Source organism: Temnothorax americanus, unplaced genomic scaffold, assembly GCF_048541705.1.
Source record: "Temnothorax americanus isolate GAGA-0224 unplaced genomic scaffold, ASM4854170v1 Scaffold116, whole genome shotgun sequence".
Lineage (NCBI taxonomy): Eukaryota > Metazoa > Arthropoda > Insecta > Hymenoptera > Formicidae > Temnothorax > Temnothorax americanus.
In genome coordinates, this window is record NW_027509249.1 from 90956 (window position 1) to 117837 (window position 26882).

A 26882-nucleotide genomic window follows, 5' to 3' on the forward strand; every position below is an offset into this window, starting at 1 on the left:
CCTGACCAACCATCCACATCTTTCCCCCTCTTTCTTCTCTCGAACTTATTATTTTTCCACACATAGTATGAAGGAACCTCATAGTACAGGAGAGTTTTTGCAAATTCGTCAGTTTTGCAAAGTTCAAAAAAAGCCAATAGTGTTGTCTGAGGTGGGTTATTCATCCTCTCAATTAAGTTTGTAGAGTTGAAGTACACACGCTGACCATTTTCAAGGTGAACATTGAGATGGAAGACAGAGGGGTACCTCTCATGTATTGGGAACGCCAAGATTCTCCAAACCGCCTCTGAGCTACTGATGTACCGCCCACTCTCGTACATCTTCACCTCATCCTTCTCACTCTCCAGAGCAAAAACCGCCTGGTCACTTCCCTTGTTCACGTACTTGCAAATGTATTTAATAGACTTTACAGAATTGCATAATTCCACATTAATATGAGCATTAAAAATACGTAACAATACAGGGTTGTACGGCACCACCCAACGATTGTCCAGTTCTATTCCATTGATTTCTACGGTGTATCCACCATTAGCTGAAGACCTCCTCCGATACTGTGGGTATCCATCGCCTCCTGTCTGAGTGTCATTTTGAAATATTCGCGGATACCTCTTACTGCAGCTACCATCTTTCATGCAAGGCGAATTGTGGTTTAAGCCCCCGCATGGACCATGAATCATGTTGGCTTTAACGATATTGTGTAGAAGAGAGTCTTTTAAAGGATTAGGTATTTCCGCACAGATGACTTTGTCGATCATATCAGAGAAGATGCGCTGCTCTAGCCACAGCAATATGTGTGAAAAAAACACATTTTACCTCTTTTCACCCCCTTAGGGGTGGAATTTCTAAAAATCCTTTCTTAGTGGATGCTTACGTCATGAGAGGAATACACCCTCCAAATTTCAAGTCTCTAGGTTCAGGGGTTTGGCCTGGGCGTTGATGAGTCAGTCAGTCAGTCAGTCAATCAGTCAGTCAGTCAGTCAGTCAGTCAGTCAGTCAGTCAGGACATCTTCCTTTATAGATATAGATATATATATATATATATATATATATATATATATATCGCAACTTTGTGTCTCGAGTGTTTTAATATTTTCAATTTCCTTTAAACTTGACTTTACTTTTTCTAAAATTTTTAACTGATTGATCCACTCACGGCCTAATAATGGATTTTGATCGTAGTGAACCACATACATGTTCAATTCGCGCACGTCATTTATATCGCGTACCCTGACCTTGACAAATCCTAACGGCGCAAAATTCTGCTTACAATATGAACGCAACCTTAGTTGTGTCTTCTGTATCTTTAACCTTGGCAATATTTTCCGCAACCATTTTTCGCTCACCAGAGTGACCGCCGCTCCGCAATCTACTTCGACTCGCCGCTTTTCCAGATAGAGAGAGACTGTGAATTTCTCGCAAAAACGGGCGTGTTCTGTCTCGTCCAGTCTAAAAACTTCTTCTAATAATTGCGCCTTACACTTCTTCTTGCAGACTTTTTGTAAATGCCCTTGTCCGCCGCACTCGTGGCATTTCACATGTCGAGGAAGGGTGCAGTCAGGCGCCAGATGATTCCGTCCACACCTATAACAAGAAACGCTATTAGATTTCGAATTATGAGACGGTTGTGGTTTTGCCTTATAATTCGTGTTTTTTCCATGTTTGGAATTCTTCTGTTGTCCCTTGTGTTTGGCCTCGTCATCCTTCTTCTTCACCCCTCTGGCGCTCGCTTCAACGAAATCTACGGCCGCGGCTGTCTCCGCTTTCAGCTCACTTACGCCTTTCTCCGCCAACTCCATTCCGCTGGCCGTCTTCAATGCTGCTTCCATCGTCAAGTTCGCTGTTTCCAATAACCGCCCTTGAATCCGTTGGTTCCGCAGCTCATACACAAATTGGTTTCTGAGTTCAGTCTTTAGGTATTCCCCGAACTTACAGTGTAGCGACAGCTTTTGTAGCGCCGCCATGTATTCTTGAGCGCTTTTTTCTGGCAATTGTAATCGTTTTTGAAAAACGAAAATTTCCGCTATCTCTAGCGGTTCTGGGGCATAATATTTCTTCAACTTATTTAACAAGGTGTCGTAAGAAATTTGGTATGGATTCTCAGGATCTAGTCGATCGCACAGGATTCCAAATGCTTCTACGCCCAGAAAATGTAATAGATACGCGGCCTTCTCTTATCCCTCTTGTATTTGAAATACTTTAAACGCTCCTTCCAACCGCTGTAGCCATCTTTAAATTATTGCTGCTTCGGATCAAAGAAATCCACGCAAATGGTGTTACGTTCGGAGGCTTGTTTCGTTGGCTGCTGGGTCAGCTGTCCGGAACTACCTAATCCGGAGGTTTGAGCGCTCTGGTTCAGCATCCTTGTCGAATGCTTGGCCGTCCTTTTAGAGTGCTCCGCGCCCTGCACTCAATGATCACGTGGCTTCTATACACCAGTGTCCACGTGCTCTGCGCGTGTCTTAATTATCATTGCTTGCCCGGTGATTAATTAAGATTCCATCCTTGTCGCCAACTGTTGTGTATTTCACTTTTAATGTACAACTCGGGTTCGATATATAATAGTTCCGCAATATTAGAGTAACTGTCTGAGTGACTTGCGAGACCGCCGGTTGGAGCAAGACTCCGATCTCCGCGGGCTCCGCACACACGTTCGGTTCCCCTATCGGAGATACGCGGATCTACCTGTGCCGCTAGCCTCGCGGACGCAATTCTCCTAGAAGACGCGCGCTATTTAGAATAGTGAACGCGCGCTACTTACGCCGATACATAACACATATTATTTAATTTCATTATCACGTTTGGTGATCGCCCGCACCTACGTACTTTTAATACAATTGACATTATACTGTACCTTAATAATTCGAAATTAAAAATCACATTTTTACTAAAAGTAGAATTAATAGCGATAGTAGTTTTTTTAACAGAATCTAATTATACTTTAACACAAATAAAAAATTATTTTCTTAAAACAATATAACTAATAATACTATGTATCTTCTACAGAATTTACTATTAATTATGCAGATTTTAGTTTTAATATTACTAAAATAAAACTATACTTATCCAAAAAATTTCTTGCAAAGCTACAACAAATATTGCTAGTAGATATCATATTTAAGATCTAGCAGTAGAGAAGGTACATCATATCACACATAGCATTTTAATTATTAACGTACTTAATACTATTAGGTTCGCACAGCCACTTATTAGTGCAGTAGAAACATTTCAACATTAATATTTAGATATGTGTCAATAGGCTCATAAAATTAATAATTAGTCAAGGAAAAAAAGAGCAATCGAGCCACAACAAGATGTAAATGTTGAAATTTCTATATTAAAATAGTAGACAAACGTTTCGGCCCTTCATAGGACCATCTTCAGTGTCGGTATAAAATTACGAATTTTAAAAAAATCACGACATACTATCACAACGAACCGTCGGTACAAAAACTTGAAATTATCGCGACATAACTTAACTCCATAAAACGCAATGTTGAATGTGTAGAGGAACACTGTAATAAAATTATGGTATCAAGAGACACGGTAGTGTCTCGCGCCAAGTACACGCGGAGCGAGACCGACCGTGACTCTTTTACGCGACGCGACGGGTTGCGAGTACCCGAGATGTTGAGATCTCGATAACGAGTGAACGGATCAAGTTCTAAGTAGGCTTGATCGATAGCTTGGGGTCCAATTAGGGGGGGGGGGGGGTTTCTCTCATAATATTCCGCTACGTGCCTTACGAGCGGAGATATTGCGACGCAAAGTCCAAAGGTGAAAATTTATTTTTAAGATACTTCTTCTACGTCAACCGCTCGCATTCATTATAACATACATGTAACAAACAGAGAACGTCACTTTCACTTTTTCGCCGCTGGCGGCGCAGGTATCGCCAGTTTCGATATCGCGCGCGTATTTCAAAATTAGGTCGATAAACTTATCGGTCAGGAGGAAGATTTCTATTTAAGTAAAAATTAGGTATATATATAATAAATATTGAGTCAACGGAAAAGTAGGTTCTCTATGCTTGGCAGAAAGTGCCGCTAGGGAATTTTTAAGTCGATTCTTATGAATCAAGCTTGAATTTGATGTCTATGTATCCCAGGTTGCCGATGACAAGGTCCAGATAGTGCGCTTTATAGTTTTCGGTGTCCAGGTGTAATAATACGTTGAATTCGATGTCTACGTGTCCCAGGTTGCCGATGACGAGGTCCACATAGTGCGCTCCGTAGTTTTTGGTGTCTACGTGTATTAATATCTTGAATTCGATGTCCACGTGTCCCAGGTTGCCGATGACGAGGTCCACATAGTGCGCTCCGTAGTTTTCGGTGTCTACGTGTATTAATACCTTGAATTCGATGTCCACGTGTCCCAGGTTGCCGATGACGAGGTCCACACAGTGCGCTTCGTAGTTTTCGGTGTCCAGGTGTAATAATACGTTGAATTCGATGTCCACGTGTCCCAGGTTGCAGATGACGAGGTCCACACAGTGCGCTTCGTAGTTTTCGGTGTCCAGGTGTAATCGTACGTTGAATTCGATGTCTAGGTGTCCCAGGTTGCCGATGACGAGGTCCACATAGTGCGCTCCGTAGTTTTCGGTGTGTACGTGTATTAATACCTTGAATTCGATGTCCACGTGTCCCAGGTTGCCGATGACGAGGTCCACACAGTGCGCTTCGTAGTTTTCGGTGTCCAGGTGTAATAATACGTTGAATTCGATGTCCACGTGTCCCAGGTTGCCGATGACGAGGTCCACACAGTGCGCTTCGTAGTTTTCGGTGTCCAGGTGTAATAATACGTTGAATTCGATGTCCACGTGTCCCAGGTTGCCGATGACGAGGTCCACACAGTGCGCTTCGTAGTTTTCGGTGTCCAGGTGTAATCGTACGTTGAATTTGATGTCTAGGTGTCCCAGGTTGCCGATGACGAGGTCCACATAGTGCGCTCCGTAGTTTTCGGTGTGTACGTGTATTAATACCTTGAATTCGATGTCCACGTGTCCCAGGTTGCCGATGACGAGGTCCACATAGTGCGCTCCGTAGTTTTCGGTGTCTACGTGTATTAATACCTTGAATTCGATGTCCACGTGTCCCAGGTTGCCGATGACGAGGTCCACACAGTGCGCTTCGTAGTTTTCGGTGTCCAGGTGTAATAATACGTTGAATTCGATGTCCACGTGTCCCAGGTTGCCGATGACGAGGTCCACACAGTGCGCTTCGTAGTTTTCGGTGTCCAGGTGTAATAATACGTTGAATTCGATGTCCACGTGTCCCAGGTTGCCGATGACGAGGTCCACACAGTGCGCTTCGTAGTTTTCGGTGTCCAGGTGTAATCGTACGTTGAATTTGATGTCTAGGTGTCCCAGGTTGCCGATGACGAGGTCCACATAGTGCGCTCCGTAGTTTTCGGTGTGTACGTGTATTAATACCTTGAATTCGATGTCCACGTGTCCTAGGTTGCCGATGACGAGGTCCACATAGTGCGCTCCGTAGTTTTCGGTGTCTACGTGTATTAATACCTTGAATTCGATGTCCACGTGTCCCAGGTTGCCGATGACGAGGTCCACACAGTGCGCTTCGTAGTTTTCGGTGTCCAGGTGTAATAATACGTTGAATTCGATGTCCACGTGTCCCAGGTTGCCGATGACGGAATCCAGATAATGCGCTTCATAGTTTTTGGTGTCCAGGTGTAATCGTACGTTGAATGCGATGTCTAGGTGTCCCAGGTTGCCGATGACAAGGCCCACATAGTGCGCTCCGTAGTTTTCGGTGTCTACGTGTATTAATACCTTGAATTCAATGTTCACGTGTCCCAGGTTGCCGATGACAAGATCCAGATAGTGCGCTTCATAGTTTTCGGTGTCCAGGTGTAATAATACCTCGAATTTGATGTTCACGTGTCCCAGGTTGCCGATGACGAGATCCAGATAATGCGCTTCATAGTTTTCGGTGTCCAGGTGTAATTGTACGTTGAATTCGATGTCTAGGTGTCCCAGGTTGCCGATGACAAAATCCACATAGTGCGCTCCGTAGTTTTCGGTGTCTACGTGTATTAATATTTTGAATTCGATGTCCACGTATCCCAGGTTGCCGATGACGGGATCCAGATAGTGCGCTTCATAGTTTCCGGTGTCCAGGTGTAATCGTACGTTGAATTTGATGTCTACGTGTCCCAGGTTGCCGATGACGAGGTCCACATAGTGCGCTCCGTAGTTTTCGGTGTCTACGTGTATTAATACCTTGAATTCGATGTCCACGTGTCCCAGGTTGCTGATGACGAAGTCCACACAGTGCGTTTCGTAGTTTTCGGTGTCCAGGTGTAATAATACGTTGAATTCGATGTCCACGTGTCCCAGGTTGCCGATGACGAGGTCCACACAGTGCGCTTCGTAGTTTTCGGTGTCCAGGTGTAATCATACGTTGAATTCGATGTCTAGGTGTCCCAGGTTGCCGATGACGAGGTCCACATAGTGCGCTCCGTAGTTTTCGGTGTGTACGTGTATTAATACCTTGAATTCGATGTCCACGTGTCCCAGGTTGCCGATGACGAGGTCCAGATAATGCGCTTCATAGTTTTCGGTGTCCAGGTGTAATTGTACGTTGAATTCGATGTCTAGGTGTCCCAGGTTGCCGATGACAAGATCCACATAGTGCGCTCCGTAGTTTTCGGTGTCTACGTGTATTAATATTTTGAATTCGATGTCCACGTATCCCAGGTTGCCGATGACGGGATCCAGATAGTGCGCTTCATAGTTTCCGGTGTCCAGGTGTAATCGTACGTTGAATTTGATGTCTACGTGTCCCAGGTTGCCGATGACGAGGTCCACATAGTGCGCTTCGTAGTTTTCGGTGTCCAGGTGTAATAATATGTTGAATTCAATGTTTAGGTGTCCCAGGTTGCCGATGACAAGGTCCACATATTGCGCTCCGTAGTTTTCGGTGTCTACGTGTATTAATACCTTGAAATTGATGTCTAGGTGTCCCAGGTTGCTGATGACGAGGTCCACATAATGCGCTTCATAGTTTTTGGTGTCTAGGTGTATTAATAACTTTAAATCTGAATGGGTGCGTTCAGCCGATACTCCGCTAGCCTAGCAATCGTGAGCAGTTGCTCGTTTTTGCTCGTTTCTTCTCTTTTTAATCCAGTAAGTCAAAAAAGAGGAAACGAGCGAAAACGAGCGACTGCTCACGATTGCTAGGCTAGCAAAGTATCGGCTGAACACACCCAATGTAGGACACGTAGATATCGAATTCGAGGTATTAATACATGTAGACACCGAAAACTACGAAGCGCACTATGTGGACCTCGTCATCGGCAACTTGGAACACGTGGCCATCAAGTTCAAGGTATTAATACACCTGGACACCGAAAACTATAGAGCGCGCTATGTGGACCTCGTCATCAGCAACCTGGGACACCTAAACATTGAATTCAAGCTTGATTCATAAAAATCGACTTAAAATTTCCCTAGCGGCAGAATTAAAATTATGTCATGACATAATAAAAATCGCTGAATTAAAATTATGTCTAGACATAATAAAAATTGGACAAAAATTATGTTTAGACATAATAAAAATTGGATGAATTAAAATTATGTCTGACGTAAAAATAATTATCAAAAATATCGATACCTGAAGATATCGGTACATATACAGTTGCGAACAACATTCAGTAAGACACGCAAATAAAAATAAATAAAGAATTTTACAGTTAACGACTTATTAACATTAATCATGCTTTATTGCGATTATGTTTTATGTTGAAATTGAAAAATATATACAAGGTGTACAATTAAAAGGGTTACAGATTATTATTTTTAAAAAACTGAGCAAAATATTAAATTGTTGTTTTCTTTAGAAATAATAGTCCGTAACACTTTTAGCTTCATACCTTGTATTATATACGGTTTATGAAATTTTAAGATATATTGTTTATAAGATTAAGTTGCGTAACACTACAAAAAGGCGTGATATCCGTACAAAATTACCTTTTTAAAAAAAAGGTAAAAAAAGGCGCCAAGTACACGTATAGTAGTGTATATGTTGTTACCTAAAAAAAAAAAGAAAGTGGTAGTATTATACCTCGAAAAAACCTAAGTAACAAGTGGTAGATCTTTATATCTCGAAAAATCTCGAAAAAATCTAAGCAGTAGTATTTTTATTTCCGAAAAATTATAACCCAAGTGATACACGTCACAAAATTATGTTACCTTATCAAAAAGAAGAGTCGCGCTTCAAGTGATCTATTACAATTACAAAAAAGAAATGATATCTCTTTAAGTTAGAGCGCCAATTACAGAGAGAACATGTATATTGCCTCAAAAAATAATTGTTGCACTACATTGAAAAATCTTTACATTGTGTCAATTAGAAAAGAATGTATAATAACAATTTTAAAAGATTAAAAAATTTTATTTAAATTTAACAAGGGAATACAAGATATTTAAATACAAAGTTATTTACATGTGTATTTTTTAATGGCCACAAAGAATTACAGAAGTAACAGTACAAAATAAAAATATTTTATTAAAATACATAAATTTTTCTTGTAAAAAAACTTGGCGCTGCTAGACCTTTTAAATAAATAAAAACAACAATAAATAAAAATAATTCAGAGAAGAATACAATGGGAGTAATATTAAATGATTATCAGCGTGGATGTGGGAGTGAGTGATATGGGTGTGCGTGACTACGCGGACGGCGGATAATGCGGCTTATAATTAAGTATAGAATAAGTTTATTTATTTATTTAAAATTTCGAGGTCTAGCAGCGCCAAGTTTTTTTACAAGAAAAATTTATGTATTTTAATAAAATATTTTTATTTTGTACTGTTACTTCTGTAATTCTTTGTGGCCATTAAAAAATACACATGTAAATAACTTTGTATTTAAATATCTTGTATTCCCTTGTTAAATTTAAATAAAATTTTTTAATCTTTTAAAATTGTTATTATACATTCTTTTCTAATTGACACAATGTAAAGATTTTTCAATGTAGTGCAACAATTATTTTTTGAGGCAATATACATGTTCTCTCTGTAATTGGCGCTCTAACTTAAAGAGATATCATTTCTTTTTTGTAATTGTAATAGATCACTTGAAGCGCGACTCTTCTTTTTGATAAGGTAACATAATTTTGTGACGTGTATCACTTGGGTTATAATTTTTCGGAAATAAAAATACTACTGCTTAGATTTTTTCGAGATTTTTCGAGATATAAAGATCTACCACTTGTTACTTAGGTTTTTTCGAGGTATAATACTACCACTTTCTTTTTTTTTTTAGGTAACAACATATACACTACTATACGTGTACTTGGCGCCTTTTTTTACCTTTTTTTTAAAAAGGTAATTTTGTACGGATGTAATAAACCGTCAAAAAGAGTTATACAGAGTATCAAATACGTACAGTGTACAGTATACAGTAAGTTTTCTTGTGTTGCGGTGTCATTTCGATGTTGATGTGTTACAAAGAGTATAACCGACAAACTACTTAACGTCGCGGAAGCGGAACCGTATATATGTTACGCCCAAACACCGAAATCGCTCAGTGAGCGAAAAAAACACCCATAACGCGTTGTGGACGGTGCTGATCATCCAAATACCGAAATGAGATATTTTTCCGGTGTGTGGACGTTTTTATTATCCACAACGCGATATGTGCATTTGAAAAACGTCCACGACGCGTTCTGGATAACTTGAAATGCTCACAAAGCGATTAGTCATCTAACCTTGTCAGTCATTTAAAATTGTCAGCAGTGCTGCAAACAATCGGCCTTTGGTCGCATGGTCGCATAGGGAGGGGATGACGCACACAAGCGAGCGACCGTGCCGAGCGCACACGGACACGGTCGCTCGCTTGTGTGCGTCATCCCCTCCCTATGCGACCGTGCGACCAAAGGCCGATTGTTTGCAGCACTGCTTGTCAGTTTGTTATCACTCTGCTTGAGGGAAATTAACTGTGTTTTTTTTAAATGTTATTAAACAAAATTCAATTGTTTGAACAGTTTTATTGAAGAAAATAAAATATGAAGAAGGTATTCAATAAAAAGTTAAAAGAAATTGTAGACAACAGCAATGATCGTAGTGATTATTTCACGAGTGAGCGATATAATCAGATAATTTTTGAGGTTAGAGAAGCAAAACTTTTGAAAGACACTAAGAACCCTTTGTCATCCAAACAATATAGAAGATTGAAAAGGTTTGATATCATTACCGTTAGAGAAAATGATAAATTAATAGAAAAAACTGGAAAAACACCGACCGAAACTTTTCGATACTACTGCAAAACAGAAGATTTGTTTGATATACTTGAAACTGCTCACATAGCCACTGGACATAAAAGAATAAGAGGTAAATATCTAAAAATAGTTAGTTCAGTATTATTGTTAATTTAGTTTGTTTTAGATCTATAAATTGAGGACTCCCACTAATTATTCTTTATTTATTTTTTGGTTTTGGAAACTTATGCAACTTTACTATGTTTAAGATAAAATTTTGTTTCTTCTGTATTTAGTTATGGAAGCTGAAATTAACAAAAAGTACTGCAATGTCACTAGAACCGCTATTCAAATCTATCTGTCACTATGTGAACAATGTCAAGGAAAGAAAAAAATTAAAACAAAAGGATTAGTCGTGGCGCCAATTCTTTCCAACCATATGAATTCAAGATGTCAAGTGGACCTAATCGACATGCAGAGTGAGCCAGATAGAGACTATCGTTTCATTTTTAACTATCAAGACCATCTAACTAAATTCACGATTTTCAGGCCACTTAAAACTAAAACAGCAAATGAAGTCGCATATAATTTAATGGACATTTTTTGTATTTTTGGAGCTCCTTTTATCCTCCAAAGCGACAACGGACGAGAATTTGTTAACCACGTAATTCAAAACTTAGTAGATATGTGGCCAGGCTTGAAACTTGTGCACGGAAAGCCTCGTCATTCCCAAAGTCAAGGATCTGTGGAAAGATCTAATCAAGATGTGCGAGACATGTTGGTAGCATAGATGTTAGATAATAATACGAAACAATGGTCAGAGGGTCTAAGGTTTATTCAAAGCAAAAAAAATCGCTCACTACATGAAGGAATAAAGAAAAGTCTTTACGAAGCCATGTTTGGCATGAAACAAAGAATCGGATTAGCAGATTCTTCACTGGAAAAGGAAACATATGAATCATTGGAAACAGAAGAAGATTTGGAAAGAATATTGGATGGGATAACAACTGGACCAGATAATGAAACAGAAGACAATTTGTACAATACAGATTTATGTGCTATTTGTGAAGAATGTGGGATTCTCGTAACATGCCAAAAATGTAGTCTTAAGGTATATGTAAAATGTGGAATTGAAACTGAAGATCAAGTCGTATGTAGCCGTTGCAACAGAACTGATGCAATCAGAGATCAACGTGAAGATGCTAAATCCGGATTGGAGAAACAAGCTGCAAAAATGTTATCTTTGTCTTGCCAAAAACTTCCTCCTGCTGAGGTAGGTCAAAACGTCGTAGTTAAAGTTCCAGATGTTGACAGGGGAAGACTTGCTCCCAGAAATGTGCTGGCTGCGGTTTTAAGCGTTAATGAATGTGCTTTGTATAAGTTGGGAACAAAAAATGGAGAGCTAGAAAGACTTTATAGTAGAAATGAATTCACGTTTGCCGATTCCAATTTTATCAAACTATCAGAAGTCCCTAGCACGTTATTAAATTTGAGACAAGCTTCAGTTCTCGCGTCGGGGTCAAAACAAGGATTTGTTATGTGCAATTGCAAGCGTTATTGTATTTCTAAAAAGTGCAATTGTCGGTCCAAAGAAGTTCTCTGCAATTCAAAATGTCATAACAACAGCGAGTGCAAGAACAAATAATTTTATTCAATGATTTCTTTTAATTTTTGTACTATTTTCAAAGTTTTTTTGTTTGATTTTATATCATTTTGTTATATTTTATATTCATAGACAACAATGTTCCTAAACAGTAATGTTATCAGATTGCTGTAATAATTATGTTCCTGGAGTCTAATAATTAATATAGTTTGTATTTTATTTTATATTCATAGACAACAATGTTCCTAAACAGTAATGTTATCAAATTGCTGTAATAATTATGTTCCTGGAGTCTAATAATTAATATAGTTTGTATTTTATTTTATATTCATAGACAACAATGTTCCTAAACAGTAATGTTATCAGATTGTTGTAATAATTATGTTCCTGGAGTCTAATAATAATTAATATAGTTTGATTTATTACTAATAAATACGTTTTATTTGAGTAATTCATCTCTGTGTTTTCTAATTTTATATTATTCCTATAAATTCTCAAGTAAATTTGCTTTGTGAGCATATCAAGTTATGCAGAACGCGTCGTGGACGTTTTTCAAATGCACATATCGCGTTGTGGATAATAAAGACGTCCACACACCGGAAAAATATCTCATTTCGGTATTTGGATGATCAGCACCGTCCACAACGCGTTATGGGTGTTTTTTTCGCTCACTGAGCGATTTCGGTATTTGGGCGTAACATATATATACAACAGAGAGGAGCGGGAGGGAAAAGGAATAAAAGGGGGAAGGGGAAGTACGGAGTTATCTAGGCGGGAACAACGTGAGAACAGGGAGATATTCTGCAGATAGAGATTCCGTATCATTCTGCTTGTTTAGAGGAGATGACTGCCGCTTTATATGCAGCATCTCTGAGATAAGTCTCTTTCGAAGAGATGGTTCGGTGTCCAGAATCTCCACCCCGTCCCAATCGAAATCATGGTCGGTTTCCAGACGATGGCAAGAAATAACAGAGGGAGAACCGGAGTTTCTGTTAATATCTAATCTATGCTCCTTAACACGAGTTCTCAACTGTCTCTTAGTTTGTCCCACATAAGTAACTTCACAATTTCTGCAAGGAATTCTATACACGACATTGCTGTGTGCAAGTTTGCCCAAATTGTCCTTGCCTGTTTGGATGAATTTTTTGAGAGGGTGCGCGACAGAGAAGGCTATCTCTAGATGTAGGTCCTTTGCAATATTTTTAAATCTGTCAGACGTGTGTTTTACGTAAGGGACAGTGAAGTATTTCTTCTCAAAGGTCAATGAAATGTCTTCTCCTCTATTTTTATACAGAAAAGCTTGTCTCAATCTGTTTGATATTGTGGAAAAAATAAACGGTAGCGGGTAACCGTTGTCTAAGAGTATCTGAATAATGATGTTAAAGTTTTTTCTGTGGAACCGAGGATGCGAGATCGACAATATATTGTATACCAGACCGTATATCACGCACCTTTTATGTGAAATCGGGTGATGTGAGTGGTAATTAAGGTATCTCCCGGAAAAGGTGGGCTTATGGTACCAATCGAAAATGAATTTGTTTTCTCTCACCATCAAAGTGACATCAAGAAAATTAAGTGTGTTGTTCACACTGATTTCTATGGTGAATTGCAGTCTCTGATGAAACGAGTTGAAAATTTGTAGTATGCGATCGAAAAATTCTGGAGGGGCTGCCATAATGACGTCATCAACATATCTACGAAAAAGCGTTACATGAAAGGGTAGCATTGAAATGGCCCTTTCCTCGATATCTTGAAGAGTGATGTCGGCAATGATAGGCGAGAGAGTTCAACAACCGTAATATTACGCATACTACAAATTTTCAACTCGTTTCATCAGAGACTGCAATTCACCATAGAAATTAGTGTGAACAACACACTTAATTTTCTTGATGTCACTTTGATGGTGAGAGAGAATAAATTCATTTTCGATTGGTACCATAAGCCCACCTTTTCCGGGAGATACCTTAATTACCACTCACATCACCCGATTTCACATAAAAGGGGCGTGATGTACGGTCTGGTAGACAATATATTGTCGATCTCGCATCCTCGGTTCCACAGAAAAAACTTTAACATCATTATTCAGATACTCTTAGACAACGGTTACCCGCTACCGTTTATTTTTTCCACAATATCAAACAGATTGAGACAAGCTTTTCTGTATAAAAATAGAGGAGAAGACATTTCATTGACCTTTGAGAAGAAATACTTCACTGTCCCTTACGTAAAACACACGTTTGACAGATTTAAAAATATTGCAAAGGACCTACATCTAGAGATAGCCTTCTCTGTCGCGCACCCTCTCAAAAAATTCATCCAAACAGGCAAGGACAATTTGGGCAAACTTGCACACAGCAATGTCGTGTATAGAATTCCTTGCAGAGATTGTGAAGTTACTTATGTGGGACAAACTAAGAGACAGTTGAGAACTCGTTTTAAGGAGCATAGATTAGATATTAACAGAAACTCCGGTTCCCTCTCTGTTATTTCTTGCCATCGTCTGGAAACCGACCATGATTTCGATTGGGACGGGGTGGAGATTCTGGACACCGAACCATCTCTTCGAAAGAGACTTATCTCAGAGATGCTGCATATAAAGCGGCAGTCATCTCCTCTAAACAAGCAGAATGATACGGAATCTCTATCTGCAGAACATCTCCCTGTTCTCACGTTGTTCCCGCCTAGATAACTCCGTACTTCCCCTTCCCCCTTTTATTCCTTTTCCCTCCCGCTCCTCTCTGTTGTATATATATACGGTTCCGCTTCCGCGACGTTAAGTAGTTTGTCGGTTATACTCTTTGTAACACATCAACATCGAAATGACACCGCAACACAAGAAAACTTACTGTATACTGTACACTGTACGTATTTGATACTCTGTATAACTCTTTTTGACGGTTTATTACATACCATAATTTTATTACAGTGTTCCTCTACACATTCAACATTGCGTTTTATGGAGTTAAGTTATGTCGCGATAATTTCAAGTTTTTGTACCGACGGTTCGTTGTGATAGTATGTCGTGATTTTTTTAAAATTCGTAATTTTATACCGACACTGAAGATGGTCCTATGAAGGGCCGAAACGTTTGTCTATCATTTTAATATAGAAATTTCAACATTTACATCTTGTTGTGGCTCGATTGCTCTTTTTTTCCTTGACTGATTATTAATATTTAAAGTCTATCAAGAAGTTTGGTCATAAAACTTTCAATCAAGCTTTAATGGCCCTTTCCTTTTTCTCCATATTTTCCTGGTGTCGTTTCTTTCGTGCTTCGTCCCTCTTTAGTACATCAGCTTGATTAGCCAATGACCATGCTTCCAGTTGACGTTCCATTCTCGTTCTTTTTTAAACATTTTTTCCTTTTTTTTCTACTTTGATTTCCTAATCAACACTTTCGCTGCTGTCATATGCTTCTGTAGAGGTTTCTCCTGATTGTGGAGTTGAACAATCACTTTGAAGAGCAGAGGAACGTCTCTTCAGACTAGATGCAATAGCAACAGGTTTAACGTTTGGTTTCATACCCAATACTTCTTCCATTTTATTATAAAATTTGCATGTTTTGGGTTGTACACCTGTCTGTGAGTTGTGATCCTTTGTTGCCATGTAATGCCTTTTAAGATCTTTAAACCTATTTTCACACTGTATAGCATTAAAAATCCAGTTAGGGTTTATTTTTCGCAAACCTTCAGAAATCACCGCCACACTTCTGCATTTTTCATAGTAGAACTTTTAAACAGCGACTCATGATCCTGCCAGTTTGATTAGGAGCTTAACAGCATTTTTGTCCTTCTATTTCACAGCTGTCTCTTGTGATTTTGATTTTATAGTCACCTCTACAAGTTTTACAGGTACCGTGGGGTTATCACCTTCTTGTAAGATAAAGGTTTTTCAGGTACATCTGTAGATTCTGTAAATGTTCATAGGAAAATCATAAAATATACTGATAAAAAATACTAACCCTTACATTAAGTACAAATAGCATGGTACTTTCAACAAAACAGCAATTTGTAACATAACAGTAATGAATTAATTAAAAGTCTTTACCAGAAGAAGGCGTTGAATGATATTCATCTAAAGGTATATTGAAAAAATTTCGCAAATTTTTTCACAGTCCGTGGCCATACACAACTGGTTATCTGTAACATAAATATGCGTCACAATTTCAATACAATACAACATGACAAATATATTAAGAGAATTTTAACCTAGTCAAGTGTTAAGGAAATTACCTATAATGTCCAGTACATAGAAATTTCCCTTTTCATCTTTTTGGGCTTTTCCTTCATCATCCATACACAAAATATGACGGCCTTGGATTAAAGTTAGCATTTTGAATGTCAATGGTTTCTGAGCGAAGCACAATTGATACTTATGAGGCGGACGAGATTGGCTTCTTGATAATTTCGCTGGAAGCCGCGACCATGCGCATCAAATCCGGGGTAATTTACGGTGAGGAGAAATGCGCGAATAATCTGGAAAAATATGGTCAATTAATGGATCAATCGGAACGTTTGTCTGCCGGTTATATTTGTTCGTGTGCATCAAAAATGGCAATCTGTTCGAGGTAAAAAGAAATCTTGACTTACGACGGATCTAATCAGGTCAACGACGTTACGTGTTGCCATCCACTGTGTACCTGTGCGTCTTGCGAGCGAAACAGTACAAACGATATTGGTTATGTTTATGTATAAATCCGTTTAACCTTCTTTCACATCCAAATTCCGCGCTCCCCCACAATTTCCACCGAGTCCCACCGCCAAAAAAGAAGTGGAGAAAAATTACACGAATGTTCTACAGTGTAGGGTTTTAGAACGACCACGAGTGTATGCTCAAATGTGCCCATTAGGTGTTTTCGAACGCATTGGGTGTGACATAATACACACAGGTGCTGTTTTCGAACGCACCCCAGAGTGTGTTGCGCCGTGTCCGCCTCCTCCGGGCAGTGGTGGCAGTCGGTGGTGCGCTCCTTCCCGATGCGACACAGGTACTCTCCGAAACATCCGTGTCCGGTGAGCACTTGCGTCGCATGAAACGACAGTCCGCGACCCTTTCTCCCCACCCAGTCCCGTAGGACCGGCTGGACGGCTTCGCGTACCCTTCTTCCCGAGAAATGTGCCTTGAGTCAAGGATTCAGGAGCCTCGCGCTCCATTTTTGGAGAACGGTTTATCGCCTTCGTCCGCCGATATATCCTCGCCTGACATCTGGCGAGGAGGTCGATCGGCGGAATACCGGCGAGGGCCGTCACCCCACGGTCCTGTACGCCCGGGCTGCCCGACTTGCGATGAGCCGTTGGACAGCCACGAGCTGTCTGCAGAAGGTGGGATCCTTTGCCATCCTCTCCGCCCATACGGGCGCTCCGTACAGCAGAACGGAGTGGACCGTCATCGCGTAGAGGCGACGCACGTGCCCGCCTGCGCCGCTCAGATTAGGCAGCAGTCTGGCCAGGCCATTGGCCATGACTTTGGCCTTTGGCACAGCGCGGGCAACGTGCTCGCCGAAGCTACCCGTGCCGCCTAGCCACACCCCCAAATATTTGATTTGGAGGGTGATCGGGACGTGGGTTCCCTCCACGATGAGGTTGAGCCCCTCTGGCGGCGGGACCCGCAGGGCGCGGTTCCAAAACCACGCAGTTTGCGTCTTCTGCGAAGCCACCTTCAGGTCAAACCTCTTAATCGATTGCACCACCGTGGCTGCCGTCACGTTGGCCAGCCTCAGTGCTTCTTGCCACGTCTCCCCGCCAACCCTCAGGTACACGTCGTCTGCGTACCCGGACAGCCAACAGCCGGTAGGGAGAGCAGCCCGCAGGATCAAGTCATAGGCAATAATCCACAACAAGGGCCCTAACACGGACCCCTGCGGGACACCGCACCCTATGAGCTTGATTCTCAGGACTCCCTCTTGGTCCACGTACGTGAGCCCCCTATCCCGGAAATAGTCGGCGATCACCCTAATCAAATACGGCAAAACGTCGAGCCTTTCGAGGGCCTCTTCTATCACCGGCCAGGGCAGGGAGTTGAACGCGTTGTGGACGTCAAATCCGACGCCCAACGCGACCCCGCCCCGGTCCGTTACCTCCTCCGCGCGGGAGACGACGCGAAAAATCGCGTCGATCGTCGACCTCCCCGCGTAGAAACCAAACTGGTCATTAAAAAAGCCCCAACCCTTCCCCCTGGATAGGTGCTGAACGAGGCGCTTGGGGATGATCCTTTCGAAGATCTTGCCGACCTCGTCCATCAGGCATATCGGACGGTACGCGGACGGGGAGTCCGCGGGCTTGCCGGCCTTTGGCAGGAGCACCAAGCTGGCCTTCTTTCACCTCTTGAGGAACCGACCGGCCTACAGGCACTCGGTGTAAATCCGCAGTAGCCTGTCAGTCAGTCCAGGGACTCCGTCAGCGGGGGCGCCTATGATCTCAGTCGGTCGAGTATCAATTGGTACGCGCGCCCCCACGGATCCTCGTTAAGAGAATGGAGAAGCTTCTCCCAGGAGCTCTCTTTGGCCGCTCTTATTGCGCTGGAGAGGCCTGACGGGCGGCACGCCAGGCCTCTCCAGCCTCCTCTACGTCGCAATCACCGTGATTGGCTCTGGCGCGAAGCCACTTTCTCATCCGGTAGACGGACGTCCGCCTGAGTTTGGCGATGGCATCCGTCCACTAATACGGCGCGCTTCGGGAGGGGGTGCCTTCTGACGGTTGCCACCCCCCAGCTGCGTATCGCACGCGCGGCAGGGAGACTCGTCCAGGTCAGATCAATAATCGACGTCCTATGCCGGCGCACGCACGTGCTCTCTCGGCCTGTGTTCATGAGACACAGGTTCAGGCCCGACGACTACCCCTCTAAGTCGCGACCCCTTGGGTCCGCGGCGGAAAAACCCCACACATCCAGCTCGTGCAGCACCTCCTCAAACTCGTCCCAGTTCCATCTTGGAGGGGCATACACGCTCACCACGGAGATGAGCCCCCATCTAACCACTACGAACCCCCTGCCTTTCTCGCATCTCGAGCAGGGGAGGAACTGCGGCAGGTCCCTCCACGTTATGGCGGGGGAGCCTGTATCGTTCACGGCCCCGCAAGGGTGGTTTGCCGGGACCCGGAACGGCTCTGCCACCACTCCCAAACCACACCCGCGCTTCGCTATGGTATGCAAGAACAAGTCCTGGGCGGCGCGGGCGTGGTTTAGATTTGCTTGAAGGAGGCAAAGGGGCATTACTGAGAGCTCTCAACGAGGTCCTTTCCCTCTACCTCCATTGCGCTTGGCTTTTTTATGGGAGGGGCCGTGCCCACCTCGGACTTTTGCGAGTCCCTCGGCCATGGTTGGGGGATCTGCCACCCACTTCGTGGTGTTCTCCTTCTCTGGTCAGACGATCTCAACGTCTTTCGTTGGTACCACAGGATTTACCAATGCCACTCTGTGGTCAACCAGCGTCACCTCCTCCGTCACCACGGGTTTGGCAGGAGGAGTTTCCTTCGCTTTCTTTGTCGACGCGGTTTTCGACGTCGACGTCCCACCTGTCTTTTTCACGGCACTGTTCGCAGCCGGTTTTTTGGCAGGGGGTATTTCTTTCCCTTTCTTCAAAGAGGGAGGAGCTAACCGCTGCCGTCCTTCTTGGCCCGCGAAGCCTTTTCCCCTTCTTCCTAGCACTAGAACTAACTTCCTACTCTATGCTGACTCTGGCGCCCCGCCTCGGCGCAGACGATGCACCTGACGGGGACTTCGCAATTGCGAGCCACGTTCCTGGCCTCACCACACTGGTAACACGTGCCAGTGTGATTTATCGCGTTCTGACACGTGGCTCTCGTATGCCCTATCTCCAGACATTTGAAGCACTGCATCGGATGTTTTTCCAGGACCTCGATTCTGGCCCTGACCCACTTGATGTCAATGCGCGTCTCCTTTCCTATCTTGTTCACGGCAGCGAGGGGGCACCTTACGAACACGGTGTTTAAACCGTTGGGTGCCCGCCTCATAGGCCCCGGCAGGATGGCGGAAGGAGCAACTCTCCCCTTCTCCGCTAAGGGGGGAGCGCGCCAACCTCATGCACTCGGTGTACTCTCCGTCCGGACAGGTTAGCGTGACGGTTGCCGTGCGCGGCATTTTCTTTTTTGCGTTTCTGGGGGGCTGTTTGGCGTTAGCCCCAGCACTCTTACCGCCAGGTCCGGGCTTGGGAGCCGACCCCTTGGCCGCAGTACCTGCCCCACGGAGCGTGGGGCCCGACCTCGGGGCCGCAGTATCGCCCGAGCCTGGTTTGGGAAGCGCGTTGTTTGCGCCCCCTTTTTCCCCTCTCATTACAACGGTTGACCACATCTTGTCAGCCGTGGTGTTCTTGATGGGAGGACCGGTAGTGGGGCAGGTTGTGCCCCTCTGCCAGCGCTTCGACCCCTCTTGGCATTCGCATTTACAGGCACTGCATTTTTAGTTGAGGGGACTTTAGACGCAGCGCCCTTCCCTCCATTTCCTATGACGGATTTCCCGGCAACCGGTAGAACGGGGGTCTTCTCCGCCCGTATCTTCTCCGGTTGCGCCGGGGTCTTCCTTGCAGTGGGCTTGTTCGTCGAGGAGAGCTGGCTCGCCAACCTCTCGAACAACGACTCGATTCTCTGCGAGAGGGACATGAACATCCGTTCCTCCATGCTCTCGCCGTCTCGGATTTTGTCGGCGGGTGGCGTGGCGTCTGTCGGCCTTTTGATGTTCTTAGGCGATATCGCGTCGTCAATAATCTTGGTCTTGCCCAAGATCGACGGTCTCATCGCCGCCGGCATGCCATCCCTCTTGATCTCCGCCATCACGGCGTTCCTCGAGCTTTCCGTCTTCTGCTGCTCCATATCGACGTCCGCGTCCACGGCCGCATCCACGGTCGCGACCATTGCCGTGTCCTCCGAACTGGAGCTGTCGACAATCTGCCGTCTGCGCTTGGCCCCTCTATCCGGCCTCTTCTCCGCATGGGGCGTGTTCTCAAGTTGCGTCTGCAGCAGCGTTTGTTGTTGCTGCACTTGCGCCATCTGCGTCTGCATGCTCTGAATTTGCAGATGTAACTGCGTGTTGAGCTCGCGTAACGACGTGAGGCTAACGATCTCCGCTTTTTGCGCGGAGTCCTTTTGTCTTAATTCCTCCAACTCTAGGTCTCTGCCCGCTCCGGTCTCCGGATCCCTGATCCTCTGGATCAGTTGACCGGTGGCGGCAGAGATCGTAGCCGCTGCCTCGTTGAGCGCCTTCCTCATTGTACCGCTCAAGTGTTTCGATCACTCCGAAACCTTGTTGATACTACGCAGGCTCTCTATGATGAGGCCTGGTATCTCTACGGTCGGGGAGTATTAAAGCCTCTGAGCCTCCGTAGCCTCCAAGATTTTACGATTCCTGGAGAGACGCGAGGGTATTGCGGGGTTCTCCATGTCTTTCAACATTTGCTGAACCTGGGCGAGCTCCTTCTTGTTCTCACTCTCACTCTCACTCTCTCACTCTCACTCTCACTCTCACGGAGGATTCACACTGCGTCCGATGTTTGACGTACGACGATCCGACATCCAATAGGAAATTTTTGTCTCTAATAATAAATTCTGTTATTGGATGTCGGATCGTCGTACGTCGAACATCGGACGTGATCGGACGCAATGTGAATCCTCCATCACTCTCACTCTCTCTCTCTCTCTCTCTCTCTCTCTCTCTCTCTCTCTCTCTCTCTCTCCTGAAGTTCCTTTTCCAATCCTATGCCCGTGGAGACGGGGCGTCCTCGCCCCCTGAAATGCTTTGCGCAGTGATCGCAGAGCTTCTCATCCCCCGCAGACTCGAAATCTTGTTTGGGGGCGGGGCCGATCGGCGTTGGTGTTGACTCGGGTGGCGTTTACCTCTTTGCCACTCTCGTCCCCCGCCCGCCCGGCCTGGTCCCCCTCTTTGTTCGAGTCCTCGATGTTTATCGAGGGTCGCGTATCCACATCGGTAGCAGCATCAGTCGACAGGGACGTGTTCCTTCTCCGACTGTTTGACCGCGACCTGACGCGGGACGCGGACTGCAAACGCGATCGTGTCGCTGCCGTGGCGGAAAGGTAGAAGATATTGGCGTGTCCAGCGCTAGGTGCCGTCCGGCGTTAGGGGTATTCCCCCCCTAAATAATTCTTATTAATTAAAGTAAAAAATGTAAAGTCTCTAATAATTCTTATTCAATTTGGTAATTATTTATGCAAGTCTACAAATAACTTCAACAAAAATTTTTAATGTGATCTAGCTATTAAATAATATATAATCAAATTGAGAATTTTTTCATTTTTGTTTATTTATCATTTATAAGCTTACAATGTTCGAAATAACTTATATTTCTGTGATTGTCTTTTGTATTTTAGATATAAGGCGAATTGATGAAAATGCTTTTATAACAAATAACTAACATTTTTTGTCTTTAAAAAACACTTATTTTCTGCAAATTATATCTTTATCATAATTTATTTCTATATAATTATATCAAAGATATTTAATTAAATATCTTTAATTTGCTATGTGTAAATAAATTCATATTTATATATTGAAATATCACACTAGATGACGAATATCGATCATCGAACATTTAATTTATTATAGTTAAACATGGCCAGATATCGTCAGACCTGAACAGTTTTCGATCAAACACAATCTCAGTTCAACTTATATCTGGATATATATAGTCAGAGGTAATGTATTTTGGATGGCATTCGAGTATAGATATGATTATATCTAAACAGATACAGTCAGATTTGGACTGTTTCGATGAAATTCAATCACAGATATGGTTCGATTGGAGCAGATATGGTCCGATCTGAGTCGTCGAAAACCAGATTACACCTCATACATAGTTATATATAGTTATATATGAACATATATGATTAGATCTGCGCAGACATGAGAAGTCATATCTGACCAGATAAAATTTGATCTGGCCAGATGCAATGCTTTTTTCCCGTGTTTGCAAGAAACAGACCGTATCTGTATATTATAAACATTAAATCTTATTTATTTTACCGTAGTAAAGGAAACAATACGTCGCTGAACCACGTGATTTAGTTAGCCAATCAGACCATTTCCTCAATGTCGCTTCTCTATTATATAGGACTCTATATGACATATCTGTTGTCATATATAAGATCAATTTGAATATGATTACATAAAGATATGATCATATTGCGCCAAATTTCGGATCTGATTATATATAATAATCATATAAAATTCATATAAAATTATATCTAATAATATATCTAATAATATATTGTTACATCTAACCATATTATACTCATTTTTTTCTCGGATGGGCAAAGGGGGATCAGAACTTTGTTGTTTATTAAAAAGTTATTAACAAAAGAAGATTCATAAATAAAACATAATTTTCGTTCGTTGATATACACAGGAACCCCCGCTTACGCATATGTTGTTTCTATATAAGCAAACGAAAATTATGTTTTATTTATGAAACTTCTTTTGTCAATTATATATATACTTTTTAATAAACAACAAGTGACGGCTAAAATCTTTTAAAGGTCAGGAGAATGACCTTGATAACATATATATGTCAGGCTTGAAATCGGTGAGAGGTCGCCGTTAATATGCATAATTACCAAAGAATAGGCTGTAGCATCTTGCTCATATTAAAGGATTTTTTGGAAGAGTATACTTGGCTCGTGTTTCTTAATTTTTTTACATATTGTTTACATATTAAGTTAGCTCAATATTCAAAAACAATTTTTTATTTAGGACCCGGTACCGCCGGAACCATGGTCTGGCGACAGAGATGCTTTTAAATATGGAAACGTTGCTGTTCAACTCGATATCTTTAGCCGTGAAATAATTGGCGATGAAGATTGTTTGTATCTTAACGTATATACCACGGATCTTAACCCTGCGGAGAAACGGGCTGTGATGGTATGGATACACGGGGGCGGTTTTTTTACGGGAAGTGGCAATGCAATCATATATGGTCCTGATTATATCGTCCAAAAAGATGTGGTGCTGGTTACTTTAAATTATAGATTAGGTGTTCTTGGTAAGTTACTCAAATTTGATCTACAAATCACTGCATATCACACGCTTCTATTTTTTTCTTAAACATTTTAGATTTTTGTTTTAAATGAATCGCTTACAATAGATAGTCACTTTACTGCTTTCCTATAGAATTACCAGAATTTCTGGTTACATTTATGTCGCAATATAAAAACAGTTTTACACATACTAATTAGATATTAGATAAATCTGTTGGTCGGTAAATCTCATTTAGTTCTTAAAGTTGCATTTTGTTGAAGTTGCATTTGGATTATATTATAAAGACGCGTACGTAAAAAACCGATTGTCTGAATATTGTACATAGCAACAGAATGATCTTCCCTTTTCTACGGCGGATTCCGGTGAGCGTACCACGCGGTCGATAGAGTTAATCCGTAAATTTAGATAAGTCCATTATATAGATATGTAAGAACTTTGCGTTTATTACCAATATTTATTGTGTTGCTCAATACTAATTTAATAACAATACTGTATGAGTTATGAGATAATAACGTTTACACGTAGAGTCATATCTGTTACATTTTAATGTTCACTGTAAGACTGATTTTATATCGAGTGAATGATTAAACCGTTAAATTTAAATAATACACTGCATTTGTTGTTTAAATTTCAACAAAATCGATGAAAGTATTTCAAACAGCACCATGTCCAAAATCGGGACATAAGACATCTTTTAGACGTCTTTTAGCCATCTTTTCGTAAGACATCTAAAAGTTGTCTTTTAGACATCTATATCCTGTTTTTAGACATGCGTGTTGTCTGAGATATCAAGAAACACAGACCGCGTATCTATACGCGAGCCGACAAGTTGAAAGACTCAAAGATATATTATCGAATCTCACGATGTTTATCAGGGTATTAAAAAAAAGTTCAAGACTTACTGAATAAATAGTACCCATACTGACAAGGGAAACGTCCTAGGGGAAATATTTACTCTTACGAACTTCCCCTCAATGACCTTCTCCTTCACATATTGAGTAAGAAAACATCCACCGCGGGAAGAGAGGCGGTAGCGTAGCATAACAAACATCGCCGCCACGTCGACAGTTTAGTTAGCATTAGCTTATATGGGTAATGTAAAAAAATTATTATTTTTGTTGATTTGACATGAGAAATGTTGACACTTTGTTTGGACACTTTGTGTGAGTATACCCATGCATCACTATTATCAAGAAACATGATCGAAGGCCATAATGTTATTAATTCTGATATAATAATAACGCGACGGTAAAAATAAATAAGAAATACATTCTCATTGTGCAACTATATGTAACATATGTATATACCATATATTAATTAATATACCATTGTACCATATGTATGTTTTGTTAGAAATAATAAAATAAATAAGAAAAACTTACCTCTGCAATAATTTTGCCATTCGAATCACGTTTAAGCCACTGACTGATGTTGATGTATCGTTCTTCAAAGTGTTTCTCACACACGTAATAGGACGATTTTAATTTTATATTGCCCAGAATCGCTGTTTGCCACTTTTTAAATAAATTAATTTTTGGGGGACTTTACAAGTTGACCGTTTTACTTTTAGAGATTTATACCCCGTTTTGCAGTTTGGAACTACACAAGAATTCGTCATTATTTCGAAAAATTTAATTCACCGAAATCCACTAAAATACCCTTCCTCTTAAACGAGAAACCTTTTTTTAAACTCTTTATTCCCTTAATATAGAAAATCCTCCTCTTAATCGAGAAATACCCGGGATGAGGCCAATGAAGGCCGGGATCGAACCACGGTCGACTTTTCAGTAACTAATCGTTCGCGTAGCCACGAATTCGAAGAAAAAGCGTAGCCACGGAGCACATGTTATTCTCAAAAATGCACTTGAATTAAAAGCAATTAAAAGGTTGTTATCATGTGTTACCATGGGTTACCATCTATACTTTGCGATGACAGCGATACATGGTGACAACGCCGTGAACTAAATTCTTCCTCGCTTAAAGGGAAAGCCTCATGTAACCGGTCAAAAAAATCGAAAAAATTTTTATTGCATAAATCATTAGTAATAAAAGATAAATACGTTTATTGACTCCCCTCAGAGTTGCAAGGCGTTTTGTAGGGACGTTTTCAACCCTTTTATTCAATTCTCATCCAATACTACCCTTCTCCTCTCACTTAACCCTTTGGACCAACGGCTTAACGTCTCTTTCCGAAAGACGGAACCCAGTTTGCTCCGCACAAGAGCCTATCTTGCACGGAGGGCGCAGCTTTTGGAAAAAACATTTTATGTTTACATGGCTCTAGTGGACTCGAACCTGGTTCTTCAGATTACGAGTCTGGCGCTCTACCACTAGACCACACTGCCGCCCTGCATAAATCATTAGTATAATATCTCTAGAATATGCAAAATTCGAACTTGAAATAGGCGATTTTATACCTGAGCGTTACGCAAGTAAAGCGCGCGCTCCGAGAACTTGAAACTTTAAACGCGTTTTTCTCAAAACCATGTTTTTTAAATTGGTGTGCAAGATTACTCATAAACTATTCGACCAATCAACTTGCTTTTTGGCATGCATGTAGATAACTAAATACCATTGTATGTAAACCTACTTGTTTAGTTATTTTATCAAATTAAATAACTTTTATTGCATAATTAAATCCAAAATTTTTCCGTAAAAATTGAATTTTTTTTAAGTCTTGTAATTTTTTTAACTTTGCATTTTTTACTAAACAGGTTTACCGACAATGATAACTTATAATAAAAAAAAAAAATTTTGTATTTTTTATTCAGTGATTATATAATTGCAGGCGCAATGCTACACACCAATTGTGAAGTCCGGCGCCGCGGCCTTTGAGAATAGGCTTTGTTGCTACTTATAAATAAAGAATTTTGCAATGAAAAAACATTTTTTTACATCTACAAATGTTGCTAAAACAATTACCCAAGTTTCAATAGGTTTCATTTTAATGTCTCTTTAAAAAAAATTCCAGAAAATTGCCTTGTTTTCAGCGTTTTACATGAGGCTCCCCCCTTAAAACGACCATTCTCCACCACCAAAATCAGTCCGAGTTTTTAGACCT

The 26882-nt window shown here is 41.7% G+C and overlaps 2 protein-coding genes across 6 annotated transcripts in view; both read left to right on the plus strand.

The window, feature by feature from the left end:
* LOC143908783 (juvenile hormone esterase-like) overlaps positions 1-26882 on the plus strand; it is a 97639-nt gene that overhangs the window by 56259 nt on the left and 14498 nt on the right. For all 5 annotated transcript variants that reach the window (XM_077426587.1, XM_077426589.1, XM_077426590.1 and 2 more), the window contains one exon: positions 23537-23825. In XM_077426587.1, the coding sequence (XP_077282713.1) occupies positions 23537-23825 (289 nt within the window). The remainder of the gene's footprint in view (positions 1-23536; positions 23826-26882) is intronic.
* On the plus strand, positions 9933-12168 carry LOC143908784 (KRAB-A domain-containing protein 2-like). The gene is made up of 3 exons (XM_077426592.1): positions 9933-10351; positions 10515-10697; positions 10768-12168. Exons 1-3 carry the CDS (start codon positions 10027-10029, stop codon positions 10809-10811), a joined length of 552 nt encoding a protein of 183 aa, XP_077282718.1. The 5' UTR covers positions 9933-10026; the 3' UTR covers positions 10812-12168.